General features: G+C 39.5%; 1 protein-coding gene and 1 long non-coding RNA gene across 2 annotated transcripts in view; one reads left to right on the top strand and one right to left on the bottom strand.

Moving 5' to 3' along the window:
- Nucleotides 1–489: 489 nt before the first annotated feature.
- On the top strand, nt 490–1,517 carry LOC129113273 (uncharacterized). Its single transcript, XR_008532390.1, has 2 exons — nt 490–644; nt 1,408–1,517. It is a non-coding gene; the product is annotated as an uncharacterized LOC129113273 (long non-coding RNA).
- Nucleotides 1,518–8,359: 6,842 nt separating this feature from the next.
- Nucleotides 8,360–14,816, bottom strand: part of chm (CHM Rab escort protein) — a 13,725-nt gene continuing 7,268 nt past the window's right edge. The window contains exons 12-17 of the mRNA XM_054625484.1: nt 13,434–13,541; nt 12,205–12,268; nt 11,313–11,409; nt 10,303–10,401; nt 9,093–9,241; nt 8,360–8,751 (exon numbers count right to left, since the gene is read on the bottom strand). Of these exons, the coding sequence (XP_054481459.1) occupies nt 8,515–8,751; nt 9,093–9,241; nt 10,303–10,401; nt 11,313–11,409; nt 12,205–12,268; nt 13,434–13,541 (754 nt within the window). The 3' untranslated portion in view covers nt 8,360–8,514. The remainder of the gene's footprint in view (nt 8,752–9,092; nt 9,242–10,302; nt 10,402–11,312; nt 11,410–12,204; nt 12,269–13,433; nt 13,542–14,816) is intronic.

Raw genomic sequence — 14,816 nt, 5'->3', positions numbered from 1 at the left:
CCTCACATCCTGCTCTCATCTAGAATAATTAATAACTTAATAATGAATAACTTCTCTTAAAGATGAAGTCAGAACATCGGTCACATGACCTCATCTGTTCTGATCAGCTGAATCCTAAACGTTGATCATCTCAGACTCATCAGCGGCTCAAACTGAACTAAACGAGACGCGTGATGCCTTCAGGGAGGAACGGAATTATGACCGCTGAGAGTTTAACATGTCTGGTTATTGATTATTGAGAACATTTAGTTTTAATTTCAGGTCAGACGACAAATCAAACAGTTTGTTTTGATCTCCTCTCTAAATATATTTAAGTTTGTTTTCTGTCTTCAGACTAAATAGATAAAATATTTAAACATGTTCACGTTGAATAAAACCGATCAATCAGCAGACGCATCAATGCTTTAATAACTACAACAACCAGGAGTCCTGTTGGTTATTGACTGTTGGTTATTCATTATTTTATGACTGTTATTGACTGTTGGTTATTCATTATTTTATGACTGTTATTGACTGTTGGTTATTCATTATTTTATGACTGTTATTGATTGTTGATTGATGTTTCAGGACCAAGACTCCCGGCCCCGGAGCTCAGTCTGCTCTCAGGGCTCTGGCTCGATCTGGAATGAAGATCGGACGCATCGGTGAGTAAAAGTACTACGACTTGTACACGGATCAGTACAAAGTACTACGACTTGTACACGGATCAGTACTGCTGCAGACGTTTAGATTATTATCAGACTTCATCCAGTACTAAAGGAATCAGTAAAACCTTTTCTTATCAATCAACATCCTGACCAGTACCATCAGCTCAGAGTACTACAAGTACCATCAGTCTAAAGGAATCATAAAACCTACCATCAATCAACATCCTGACCAGTACCATCAGCTCAGAGTACTACAAGTACCATCAGCTCAGTACTACAAGTACCATCAGCTCAGAGTATTACAAGTACTCATTATGCAGAATGTACAAAGTACTATAAATCAGTTTTTGCCATACATCTTATAGTACTTAAACTTTGTGTATTACAGTGTAAAGTACTACGTCTTATACTTCACATGTGTTTTAATGTAAAGTGTAACCCTGAGATGAAGTAAAAGTACCTCAACATGGTACATAAGTGCAGTACTTTAGACATTGTACTTCATTCTTTTATGAACAGAATCTATAAATACTAACATACTTAAAATAAAACCTGTTTAATATTTAGATCATAGTTTATTATACAAAATAAATGAATTCAGATTTCATTCAAAATCTGAAAGTTCAACAATTGGAAAGAAAATTAATAAAAAGTTTAATGTTTCTCTGAAAAATCAAACCTGAACTGACCTCTTCTCCTCCTCCTCCTCTCTCTCCTCCTCCTCTTCTTCTCTCCTCCTCCTCCTCTTCTCTCCTCTCAGAGGACGTCACTCCGATCCCGTCAGACTCCACCAGGAGGAAGGGAGGTCGTCGTGGTCGCCGTTTGTAAAAACTGCATCAAGATTTTCTGACAATAAAACGATTAAAATCACATTTTGTCTTCAGTTTGTTCTCTCATGTGTATGTGTGTGTGTATATATGTATATATATATGCATATGTGTGTGTGCATATATATATATATACAGTGGATATAAATAGTCTACACACTCCTGTTAAAATGCCATGTTTTTGTGATGTAAATAAATGAGACCAAGTTAAATCATGTCGGCACTTTAATGTGACCTATAACGAGAACAATTCAACTGAAAAACAAACTGAAATCTTTTAGGGGAAAAATAAAAAACTGAAATAATGTGGTTGCATCAGTGTGCACACCCTCTTATAACGGGATGTGTTCAGAATTAACCAATCACATTCAAACTCATGTTAAATAGTAGTCAGTACTCACCTGCCATCATTTAAAGTGACTGATTAATCCCAAATAAAGCTCAGCTGTTCTAGAAGGATTTTCCTGACATTCTTAGTTGCATCTTACAGCAAAAGCCATGGTAGCACCAGAGGTACCTCATTGTTGAAAGGTATCAGCCAGGAGAAGGCATTAGATACACCATGGAACACAGTGAACACAGCCATCATCAAGTGGAGAAGATATGGCACAACAGTGACATGACCAAGAACTGGACGTCCCTCCAACATGGATGAAAAGACGAGAAGAACACTGGTCAGGGAGGCTTCCAAGAGGCTACAGCAACACTAAAGTACTGGCTGTGGACTACATGTGTGTACTACATGTGTTTACTACATGTGTGTACTACATGTGTGTACTACATGTGTGTACTACATGTGTGTACTACATGTGTTTACTACATGTGTGTACTACATGTGTGTACTACATTTGACTCATGTTCAGTCACATTAATACTAAGGGCATGTGTGTACTACATGTTGTACTACATGTGTTACTACATTGTGACATCACATCATACAATACAATACAATACATGTGTTTACTAGGGGTACAATTTGTTTACATGTGTGCTACAGACACAGTAACATACAAACATGTGTTTACTATCATGTGTGTACTAAACAAGACATGTCTACTGAACTGTGTACACTGTGTTTACTACATGTGTCCCAGTTTTGTACTACATGTGTTTACATGCATGTGTAAACTTTACATGTTTTAGAACATGTGTGAAAAGATCATGTGTCTATTTCCCTTGTGGTTCTCTGGATGTCCTCCACCTCCTCGTCCCATGTGTGTACTACATGTGTTTACTACATGTGTGTACTCATGTGTGTGGCACAGCATGTGCTACAGGGTCAGGGTTAGTGAGGTGCTGCACTCATTTGACCATTTTCAGTCACTTTAATAACAAAGGGATCACTTTTGAGTTTCATATCAGCTATTCTGAAACAAGGATTGGCATGTTTCTAAAGACATTTTCCATCATCTTTCGACAAAATAAACAAGACATGTCTCTTAAACTGTGTCACTGTGTAAAGAACAGTGTCCCAGTGTCAATAACATAGCCAGGTCTGACTTTACATCCTATATCATCAACATTTAATGTGTTCAGAACTGATGCAAAAAGAAAAGATCAATGTCTCATTTCCCTCCAGGTTCTCTGGATGTCCTCCATCCTCCTCGTCCAGGTGCTTCTTCATCTCTGGGGTTAGTGTCCTGATGAGGTGCTGCAGACTCCACCATGCTCTCTCACATCACCCCCATCCTGGGAACGGATCACTGTTCTGGGCCATCACACAGCTGGTTCTGCATGAGCCCACATGTTGGCATGTTTCAGGGGTGGAGACAGCTTTTCCATCACCTCGACAACACCTCAGTCTCCCCCTCCAAACCCGACATCAGGTTAAGTGCAGTCATGGGTGTCATCCTTTTCTGACTGCTGCACACTATCATTTCAAGCACACATCAATAACATCACCAGGTCTGCCTACTACCATCTACGCAATATCAACCTCCGCCCATCCCTCACACCCCATAGCACAGCCATCCTTGTTCACACCCTGGTCACTTCCCGCATCGATTTTTGTAACTCCCTCCTCTTAGGTCTCCCCCTCAAGTCCATCCGCAAACTCCAACTGGTCCAGAACTCTGCCGCCCGCATCATCACCAGAACCCCCTCCATTAATCACATCACCCCTGTCCTTCAGCAGCTTCACTGGCTCCCGGTCAAAACCCGCATCCACTTCAAGATTCTGCTCCTCACCTTCAAGGCCCTCCACAACCTCGCCCCTCCATACATCTGTGAACTCCTACACACCAACACACCCACCCGCACTCTCCGGTCCTCCTCTTCCATTCAATTCACTGTGCCTCCCGCACGCCTGGTTACCATGGGGTCCAGAGCCTTCAGCAGATCTGCCCCCCACCTCTGGAACACCCTCCCACCTGACATCCGTAATTCCGACACTCTTTCCACTTTTAAGTCTCGTCTCAAAACACATCTTTTTAAACTGACATATTCCATCTAACCCATCTCACCCCACTTATGTAAATTGTTCAATGTATTTTGTTCTTGTGTTTTTTATGATTGTTGATTATGTTTTCTGTTTTTAAACTGCCCTGTAAGGTGACCTTGGGTGCTTTGAAAGGCGCCCTCAAATAAAATGAATTATTATTATTATTATTATTATTATTATTATTACTAAAACACGGAGGAAGACAGGCTGTCAATCACACGCATTTCACGTGCACAGTTGACGTGCACGATCGCGTGCACTGTGAGAATAAATGGGCTTCAAAATAAAAGCAATGCGGTTTTAGTCCACTCATAAGATAATTAGAAAACATGTTTTATCTTCTAATTATCATGTAATCTTTAGCGGGCCGGTCAGAACCATCCCGCGGGACGAACAATGAGCAGGTCTGCTGTAAGGACAGAGGATGTGAGGGGAGCTGTGAGAACATCAGCCTCACAGGAACACTGTGCCGGTAGGACTGCTGGTCTTTCAGCAGATTGGAGCCAAAAGCAGCATAAAGTCATTGTAGCATCTTCAGTAGCAGTCGATGAGCACTGACATACAGACGCTGCTCAACCGGCTCAGTCACTGTGTTGAGTTGGTACCTATGACAGACACCACCTGGACCGGGTCGGAGTGGACCGGCCCGGGTGTCAGTGGCTACAGACGGCTCTCCATCACTGAGGGAGAAAGTAGAAGCTGCAGATGGAGGACAGAGTGTTTGTACATGTCACTGTGTTCTGCAGCAGCAGGCTTTGTTGGTCGTTAACATGGATCACGTCATGAAAGTGTCCAAACTGTTACCTTCATCCAGCCAGAGGCTGAATCACCTCCTCAGTGATGAACATCACCTGTGGCCACCAGACCACACTGAGGTAAGCTGGTTAAGCTGAAGCGTTTCTTTGATCTACGAGAGGAAACTGGACAGTTGATGGAGAAAGAGGGGAAACCAGTGCATGAACTAAAAACCCAGAGTGGCTGCAGGACCTGCACTGATGGTGGAGATCACAGAGCAGCTGAATAACCTGAACCAGATGCTGCAAGGCCGTAAGAGAGTCACACAGTATTATGACAGCATTTAAGCTGAAGCTGACTTTGTGGGAGACACAGCTGCTCCTTTCCTCATCTAAGAAGAGGAGTTACTGCTCACATAGTCTCTACAAAGACACAATGACGGACTTGCTGCTGGAGTCTGAGCAGCAGCTTCAGGTCTGTGGTGAGCTTGAGACCCAGTTCACAGCTCAGGCTGCAGATCTGCCCGTCCACATGCAGCTGGAGATAACTGACTTACAATGTGATCAGGATCTAAAGGACACATTTTATCTTATTGTATCTTTTGCCAGGATACCCCACATTGACAGCCCTGCAGGCAGCAAACGTCTTGAGCGTGTTTGGGACCACCTACCTGTGTGAACAAGTGTTCTCTGTAATGAACATCACAGAAACAAGACAAGCACACAAGCACTTGAATGATATTCTTAAATTGGCTGCTACTCAGGATTTGAAGCCTGATGTTGATGCACTTGTGGGGGTAAAAGATGCCAAGTTTCAGGAGGAAATGAATCGGTGAGTTGACCTACTTCATGTGAGACACTTCAGACACTTTTGCATCCTGAAGAACAGTTCTGTGAAAATGAAAACGTACTGTTGAAATATTTGACACTGAACATTGTGCAATATAATGTCAATCAGCAGCTTCAGTACAAAGAGTTTGGTTTGATGGAACTGTGGCTCCTGCACTGCCCCAACTGTTCAATGTATACATATATATATACATTCTGTATTCTCAAGGCAACCACTTAACAGCTCCCACGTCTGTCTGTATGTTGTGGTGAGTCAGCTCAGGTGTACAGAGAACTACAGATGTAGAAATGTTAGTTAGTACATTTAAAATGTTTTTTAGATCTTGAGAAGTTTATTTGGCTGATGTCTGAGTTTTTGGTCTTTATGTTTCTAGTTTATTGTAGAAAGACCTTAAAATAGGGTTTATCATCCAAAAACCTTCACCAATGCTGTAAACAGAGAGAAATATTGTCATTATTATGCGTTATTATGCGTTATTATGCGTTATTATGCGTTATTATGCGATGACTTTACTGGTCTGTGTGGCCCCTGAACTGACATGAGTTTGACTCCCTGCTGTAAATAATACGTGACTGTGACATCACATCCATAAATCTCAGTAATGTCTAGTTCTCTGATCTTGTTTTCCTAAAACGTTGTATTAATGTGATTTATGTTTTATGTGTTTGAGTTATAATTATAATATATAATATAGTTATATATTCCTTTATGGACAGTGAAAGTCTTTTATCTGACTCTTCTCTTCCTTTACCTTCTTCTTTCTTTACAGCTGGTAGTTTATTTAACGAAGTCCTTCATTGAGCTGAAGGCAGAGTCTGTTCTCTGTTGAGGGTTGAATATTATGTTTATTAGTTATATTAGTAAGGTTTATTAGTTATGTTTATTAGTTATATTATTAAGGTTTATTAGTTATGTTTATTAGTTATGTTTATTAGTTATGTTTATTAGTTATGTTTATTAGTTATGTTCATTAGTTATATTAGTAAGGTTTATTAGTTATGTTTATTAGTTATGTTTATTAGTTATGTTTATTAGTTGTGTTTATTAGTTATGTTTATTAGTTATGTTTATTAGTTATGTTTATTAGTTATATTAGTGTTTATTAGTTATGTTTATTAGTTATGTTTATTATTATGTTTATTAGTTATTATGTTCATTAGTTATATTAGTTATGTTTATTAGTTATATTAGTAAGGTTTATTAGTTATGTTTATTAGTCATGTTTATTAGTTATGTTTATTAGTTATGTTTATTAGTTGTTTATTAGTTAGTGTGTTTATTAGTTATGTTTATTAGTTATGTTTATTAGTTATGTTTATTAGTTATGTTTATTAGTCATGTTTATTAGTTATGTTTATTAGTTATGTTTATTAGTTGTTTATTAGTTATTAGTGTTTATTAGTTATATTAGTTGTTAGTTAGTTTATTTTATTAGTTGTTAGTTTATTAGTTATGTTTATTAGTTATGTTTATTAGTTATGTTTATTAGTTATGTTTATTAGTCGTTTATTAGTTTATTAGTTATATTTATTAGTCATGTTTATTAGTTATGTTTATTAGTCCTGTTTATTAGTGTGTCTGGTAGTTCCCATTAGTTCATTTATTAGTTATTTAATTAGTTATGTTTATTAGTTATGTTTATTAGTTGTTTTATTAGTTCATTAGTTCATTAGTTATGTTTAAGTGAGCATTAGTTTGTTTATTAGTTATGTTTATTAGTTATGTTTATTAGTTATATTATCATGTCAACCTTAGTTGGTTATTAGTTTAGTTGTTTATTAGAGTTATGTTTATTATTATGTTTATTAGTTATGTTTATTAAAGTCATGATTATATAATATAATTATGTTATTAGTTATGTTTATTAGTCGTGTTTATTAGTTGTGTTTATTAGTTATGTTTATTATAATATAATTATATTAGTTATGTTTATTATGTTTATTAGTTTTTTATTAGTTAGATTAGATCATGTTTATTAGTTATGTTTAACCTTTATTGAACAATAAAAATGTTTAACAGCTGATTATTAAACATGGATTAGTTCATTAGTTGTTATTGTGTCCCCTGTTCTGATTTAGTTTAAACAGCCTGTCATCAATGGCAACACAACGTTGGATCAGTCAGGAGAACCTCTGGTGGTGTTTGTTGTTGTATTAGATGTTTATTAATTTATGATGTAATAAAATAAAGTGATTATATAAAAATAATGTATTAAAACATGATGTAATATAAAACATGATGTATTAAAACATGATGTATTAAAACATGATGTACAAAAAACATGATGTATTAAAACATGATGTATTAATACATGATGTATTAAAACATGATGTATTAAAACATGATGTATTAAAACATGATGTAATAAAACATGATGTATTAAAACATGATGTATTAATAAATGATGTATTAATACATCATGATGTATAAAACATGATGTAATAAAACATGATGTAATAAAACATGATGTATTAATACAGTAATGTAAATTGTTATGTAAATGAGCTGAAAGGTTGCGTTAGCGCCGTTAGCTCTGAGCCGTCGCCATGGAAACGCTCCTCTTCTTCTTCTTCACCTTCAGAGCTGAGACGCAGCAGGACCGACATTTAACGGCGTGTTTGGGGCCATGTCTGCCCTTCAGCCTCCCATCATGCATCTGTGTCTCTCCCTGGGGATTGTGGGTAGGAGGATGCTCAGGGGCAGCATTTTAATTAAATTACGACATGCTATACTATGAGTTTATTAAAGATATTTTATGACTTGAATATATATTTTTTTTTATTTTCTTTCTCTTTAAATTTGTTTTGTTAATTTTGAGTTTGTTTAAATAAAGTTTGACGTCAGTTTGAATTCATGTTGAAGCTTTAATGTTTCCACAGAACGAACTGTTGACAATATTTAAATAAGACGGAAAGAACAACAATAAACAATGTAAACAATAAATGAAGGCCTCTTTAACCCACAATGCACTGCATGGGAGGATTTGTCTCCTGTGGAAGGTTTGGAGATGAACACGTTACTCCTCCGTCTGAAGGCTCTGCTCCTCCAGCACCTCCTCCTGTTTCAACTCCTTCTCTCCTCCCTCCTCTCCTTCCTTCTCTTCTCCTCCTTCCTTTCCTTCCTTCTTCTCTCCTCCCTCCTCCTCTCCGGCGGTGGAGGAGGTGTTGTCTCCGTCGTAGATGATGTCCTCAGGGTTCGGAGCAGGAGGACAGAACTCCTCGTCAGGAAGAACCTTCTTGAAGATCGACTCGGCCTGAAGGGAGAAGAAACAATAAAGAAACAATAAACCGTTTATGTTTTATATTAAAACGTGTCATGTGACTTTTAGTGGTTTATCTTTTTTAGAAAATAGTCTCCTAAAGACAATAATTATGATACAGGTAAACGTACGCTAACGTCAGATTAGCTTCATGCTAATGCTAACTGTAGCGGGAATAAAATCATTCTTTCTTTGGTTAGAAAAGATACACACACACACACACACACACACACACACACACACACACACACACACACACACACACACACACACACACACACACACACACACACACACACACACACACACACACACACACACACACACACACACACACACTGTCTGATGGCGTGTTCATGACCCAGACCTCCGTCAGGTCCGGAGCACACGAACACGTTGGACGGGAGGTCGTGACCTTCGACCTCCAGACCCGAACCGTCGGCCATGTTGAAGTACAGACACCAGAGGACAGACGGGCCTTTCTCTACAGACAGACAGGTGACAGACAGGGTTTTAGCTCCGCCCCCTTCAAGTGCTGATTTACCTACATTTCATAAACACACCTTCATCTTCTTCATTTCAGATTAAATGTTAGAGGCGGCGCTGCATAAACAGACATCACAGTTACACACCAGAGGCTTTTATTTTGTTAACTCAAACCACAGGGCTTTACTTCCTGTGTGGAGCATGCTGTTAGACATGGACATAGAGGTGATGAAGAGGAGAGATGAAGAGTACGGAGGACTTACATGTCTCTGTTAGATGAAAATGTCACAAAAATGTCACATTAATTACATTAATTACATATAGTCACATATTTTTATTCCTGTTCTATCTTTATTTTGTTGTATAGTATGTGTATTTATTGTCTGTGTAGTTGTATAGCATGTGTATTTATTGTCTGTGTAGTTGTATAGTATGTGTATTTATTGTCTGTGTGTTGTAGTTGTATTTATTGTCTGTGTAGTTGTATGTATGTATTTATTGTCTGTGTAGTTGTATAGTATGTGTATTTATTGTCTGTGTAGTTGTATAGTATGTGTATTTATTGTCTGTGTAGTTGTATAGTATGTGTATTTATTGTCTGTGTAGTTGTATAGTATGTGTATTTATTGTACTATTTATAATATTATATATAATATTTATTATATGATATATATTATAGATATAATCTGCTTCACTGCAGCCACATGAACCCAAACTAAACTAACCACCTTTTCTTTGGTATAATTGCAGTAAACATTAAATAAATGAGATTAGTAGAGAGGTGAATTTGTGGTTTGTCAAGCTAACAACCGTTAAATCACCCGTTTACTGAATGGAGTTCTGACCGATGCTAAGCTAACCTTGTAGCTTCTCCAATGAGACACTGTGAACCTTTACGATGATTTGAGTCGTTAAAGATGTTTATGATTGATGATGACATCATCAGGAGAATCTCAGCGTCTCAAAGCTCTGAACCATTTCATCAAACGAACTAACAGACGACCAACGTTTACGTGTGTGTGTGTGTGTGTGTGTGTGTGTGTGTGTGTGTGTGTGTACCTTGGTCATGTGACTGTGGCGTGCGGAACATCCTGGTAACCACCGGCGACAGATCCTCGTGGGCGGAGCCAACTGCCTGACAGGTGAGGTGGACCAAATCTACCGACAGACGGGAATACAAGTCTCAATAAACAACTTTGTGAGGTCATTGGTTCCCACGGCAACCGAACGAGTGTCGGTAATCGTTATTGAACGCTGATGAAAAGTTGTTAAGTTCAGATGCTAAGCTACCACTGACTGAACCGACTGTTGGTGGTTGCTAAGCTACCACTGAACTAAACAAGGTCAGTTTCAGCATCACACTGTGAATGAAGCAGTGAACCAATCAGAACAGACGTCACGTCAACCCATTAACTTCAGTGTATGAAACTTTATTGATCCTCTCATCACTGACACTGTCAGCACAGACCAGATCCAGTCCTTCTGTTCTTACCTTTCACAATAAAAGCGCGTGTCTGTTAATTAGAGAAGCTCAACGAGCTCTCAGGATGTGAGAACCAGACAGGAGTCGGGTTCCTCATAGAACCTCATAGAACCTCCACAACACAAAGCAGCAGCAGAGAGGATGAAGGTCGTTGGTGTCACAAGAAGAGAGAGCGACACTCTCACTTCATCAAAACCTGACCAACTGAAAGAAAAGCCTTATCAATAAAGTTTTCATTTTCAAACTGAGACGTCAGGACTCTTCATACGACTTTATTTATGGACGTGAACACTGAGGGTGTTTGTGTTTAAAGCGTTCAGGCCCACTGACTCAGGAACCAATCACAACACAGCAGCAGGAGAGAAGAAGATGATGATGGTGGTTAGACAGGCGGAACACACACACATCCAGTGGTGTGTGTGTGTGTGTGTGTGTGTGTGTGTGTGTGTGGGGTTGGTCATTAATCAGTGTTTCTGGGTTCTCAAGGTTCTCTGGAGGATTTTCAGTCTCCGGATCTTAAATGTTCATTTTATTTATTATATGAAACGAGATGGAAGTTAAACTACGGAGGAGGTTTGGGACTCACATGTTCCCGGCATGCAGGTCATCGTGGACGGACAGAGCTCCACCATCTTCACCCCCGGACATCCTGCTGCTATTGGAGGAACCGTTACCATGGAGACCTGACGGCAGACAGACATCGTTAATGAGGAACCTCCTCAGAGTGTTGAACAGCAGATTAGTCTCATCCTATTACTGAACACTGCAGGCTCTCTCTCTCTCTCTCTCACACACACACACACACACACACACACACACACACACACACACACACACACACACACACACACACACACACACACACACACACACACACACACACACACACACACACACACACACACACCACACACACACACAGAAGATCTATGTGTGTGTGTGTTCAGGCGGATGGATTTTAACTCTAAAATGTATTTGACTGTTCGTCTCTGACTTTCTTTCAGATCTTTTTCCTCACTTCTCTGATATTCATTAACATAAATCCCATAATGCACTAGGATAGAAGGACACAGTGACCTCTGACCTGAAGCTTCTTGGACTGAAACACGGTCAAAATGTTTTGATTTTAATTAGTTCCGTTGTTTTCTATTTAGCAAAGACGTGAGTTTAACTGATGATTTCATATTTAAAATGAGCCCAAAATATATTTTCCATTTCTTTAACGTACGGTCATTAAATCGTTACCAGAGATAACAATGAAAAGATTTACCTGAAGTTCCCTGAGATTTACCTGAAGTATACCTGAACTTTACCCGAAGATTATCCGAATTTAAGTTTATCAAGGAAAAACTGCCACTCAACCTTCACAATTACAATTTATAACCAAAAAAATAATAATAATGATAATAAAGAGCGAACACAACATCAAACTAATGGAGAAAATAAACAAATGACAGAGTTTTATTAACGAGATCTACCTGTTGGTCAGAGTCACCGGGCAGAATAGAACCGTCAGTTATCAGAACAGCTCTGGAGAGAAACCTGGAGAGACAGACAGACAGACAGACAGACAGACAGACAGACAGACAGACAGACAGACAGGTTACCATGAGATCAAAGGGTACAACGTTTTGTCCTGACGTTACCTCTCAGACGTTAAGTTCCTGCCTGAGAAACTACTTTATTTATTATCAGTTATCGTTATGAGTGTTGTTAATGAGGCTTCTGGAAGGTTATCACTTAACTGTTTGTTTGTGGTTAGGGGTATCATAAAGCATTGGGTTGCTAGGGTATCATAAAGCATTGGGTTGCTAGGGTATCATAAAGCGTTGGATTGCTAGGGTATCATAAAGCGTTGGGTTGCTAGGGTATCATAAAGCGTTGGGTTGCTAGGGTATAATTCAATCGTTGGTGGTTGCTAGGGTATCATAAAGCATTGGGTTGCTAGGGTATCATAAAGCGTTGATTGCTAGGGTATCATAAAGCGTTGGGTTGCTAGGGTATCATAAAGCGTTGGGTTGCTAGGGTATCATAAAGCGTTGGATTGCTAGGGTATCATAAAGCATTGGTGTTGCTAGGGTATCATAAAGCGTTGGGTTGCTAGGGTATCATAAAGCGTTGGATTGCTAGGGTATCATAAAGCATTGGGTTGCTAGGGTATCATAAAGCGTTGGGTTGCTAGGGTATCATAAAGCGTTGGGTTGCTAGGGTATCATAAAGCGTTGGGTTGCTAGGGTATAATTAAATCGTTGGTGGTTGCTAGGGTATCATCAAATCGTTGGTGGTTGCTAGGGTATCATCAAATCGTTGGGTTGCTAGGGTATCATTAAATCGTTGGTGGTTGCTAGGGTGTCATTAAATCGTTGGTGGTTGCTAGGGTATCATTAAATCGTTGGTGGTTGCTAGGGTATAATTCAATCGTTGGTGGTTGCTAGGATATCATTAAATCGTTGGTGGTTGCTAGGGTATAATTCAATCGTTGGTGGTTGCTAGGATATCATTAAATCGTTGGTGGTTGCTAGGGTATAATTCAATCGGGTGGTTGCTAGGATATCATTAAATCGTTGGTGGTTGCTAGGGTATCATTAAATCGTTGGTGGTTGCTAGGGTATCATTAAATCGTTGGTGGTTGCTAGGGTATCATTAAATCGTTGGTGGTTGCTAGGGTGTGGGGTTGATGCTTCGATGATGATTGGTCCGTTCTGACCTGGTGGGCGTGGCCTGTTTCTTATGCTCCGCTCCCACAAAGCCATCCTCCACCACAAAATGGCTGCAGCTGATTCGCTGTCCTCGGCTGTCAATCACCGCCTTACACCTGAGAGAAAGGGGAGGAGACAGAACACCATGATGTCACTGACGGGACTAAAGACAGACGAGTGACCTCATCACCTCATCACCGGTTTTAATCCCTGATGTATCCGTGAAGAGCGTCAGGGTTACAGTGAATAAGCAGACAGAGAGGTCAAAGGTCATTTAGCTGGAGACAGATCCAGGATCAAACACTGGATTGAGGGTTTGATGTTCTCTGTTCTACAGCAGAACATCAGAGGTTCTCCGGTTCTGTTGTTCTTCAAACCGTTTAAAACACAGAAGAGAAAGAAAACTAACGTGTTCATATTTCAGGAACTTAACAATAAAATATATAATAACAAAATTACTGTGAACTTAGAATTATCAGAAGGTTTACTGATTAATGTTCAATCAACTGATCGATCGATGCACCCCGTTAATGATCAGCAGTCAAATCAATAATCTACTTCCTGTTGGTCGATCATGTGGAGTTACATCACACCTCTATAAGGAACATCTGACTCCAGTAAATCATGATCTAAATAAAAATGATTTAAGATGCAGGGTGTCTCTCACACACACACACACACACACACACACACACACACACACACACACACACACACACACACACACACACACACACACACACACACACACACACACACACACACACACACACACACACACACACTAGAAGGTCTCGCACGCACGCATGCACGCACAAAATATTAATATCAAACACAATCTTACAACTTAAGTGTGTCACCTTCTACAGGTCACCTGTGTGTGTGTGTGTGTGTGTGTGTGTGTGTGTGTGTGTGTGTGTGTGTGTGTGTGTGTGTGTGTGTGTGTGTCAGCAGTCAATCAATCATTTAATCAGGCAGCTGACGAGGCAGCAAAAAATGATGTGTGGAGATAAAGAGAGGAGAAGAGAAGAGAGGAGAGGAAGAGGATTAAGTTATGATTTTAATTTCCTCTCCATGAATTGAATAATTCACTGATCATAAATAATCATTCAATCTCTGCTTCTAACATGAAGGTCTCGTCTTTGGTGGAGGAAACAAGGTGGAGTTAAGGTGGGGGAGTTAAGGTGGGGGAGTTAAGGTGGGTGGAGGTAAGGTGAGGGGAGTTCAGGTGGGTGGAGTTAAGGTGGGGGAGTTAAGGTGGGGGGAGTTAAGGTGGGGGGAGTTAAGGTGGGGGAGTTAAGGTGGGGGGAGTTAAGGTGGGGGGAGTTAAGGTGGGGGAGTTAAGGTGGGGGAGTTCAGGTGGGGGAGTTCAGGTGGGTGGAGTTCAGGTG

Source organism: Anoplopoma fimbria, chromosome 24, assembly GCF_027596085.1.
Source record: "Anoplopoma fimbria isolate UVic2021 breed Golden Eagle Sablefish chromosome 24, Afim_UVic_2022, whole genome shotgun sequence".
NCBI classification, from domain to species: Eukaryota; Metazoa; Chordata; class Actinopteri; order Perciformes; family Anoplopomatidae; genus Anoplopoma; species Anoplopoma fimbria.
Note: the sequence above shows the minus strand (reverse complement) of the source record. Positions and strands in the feature narration are given on the sequence as shown.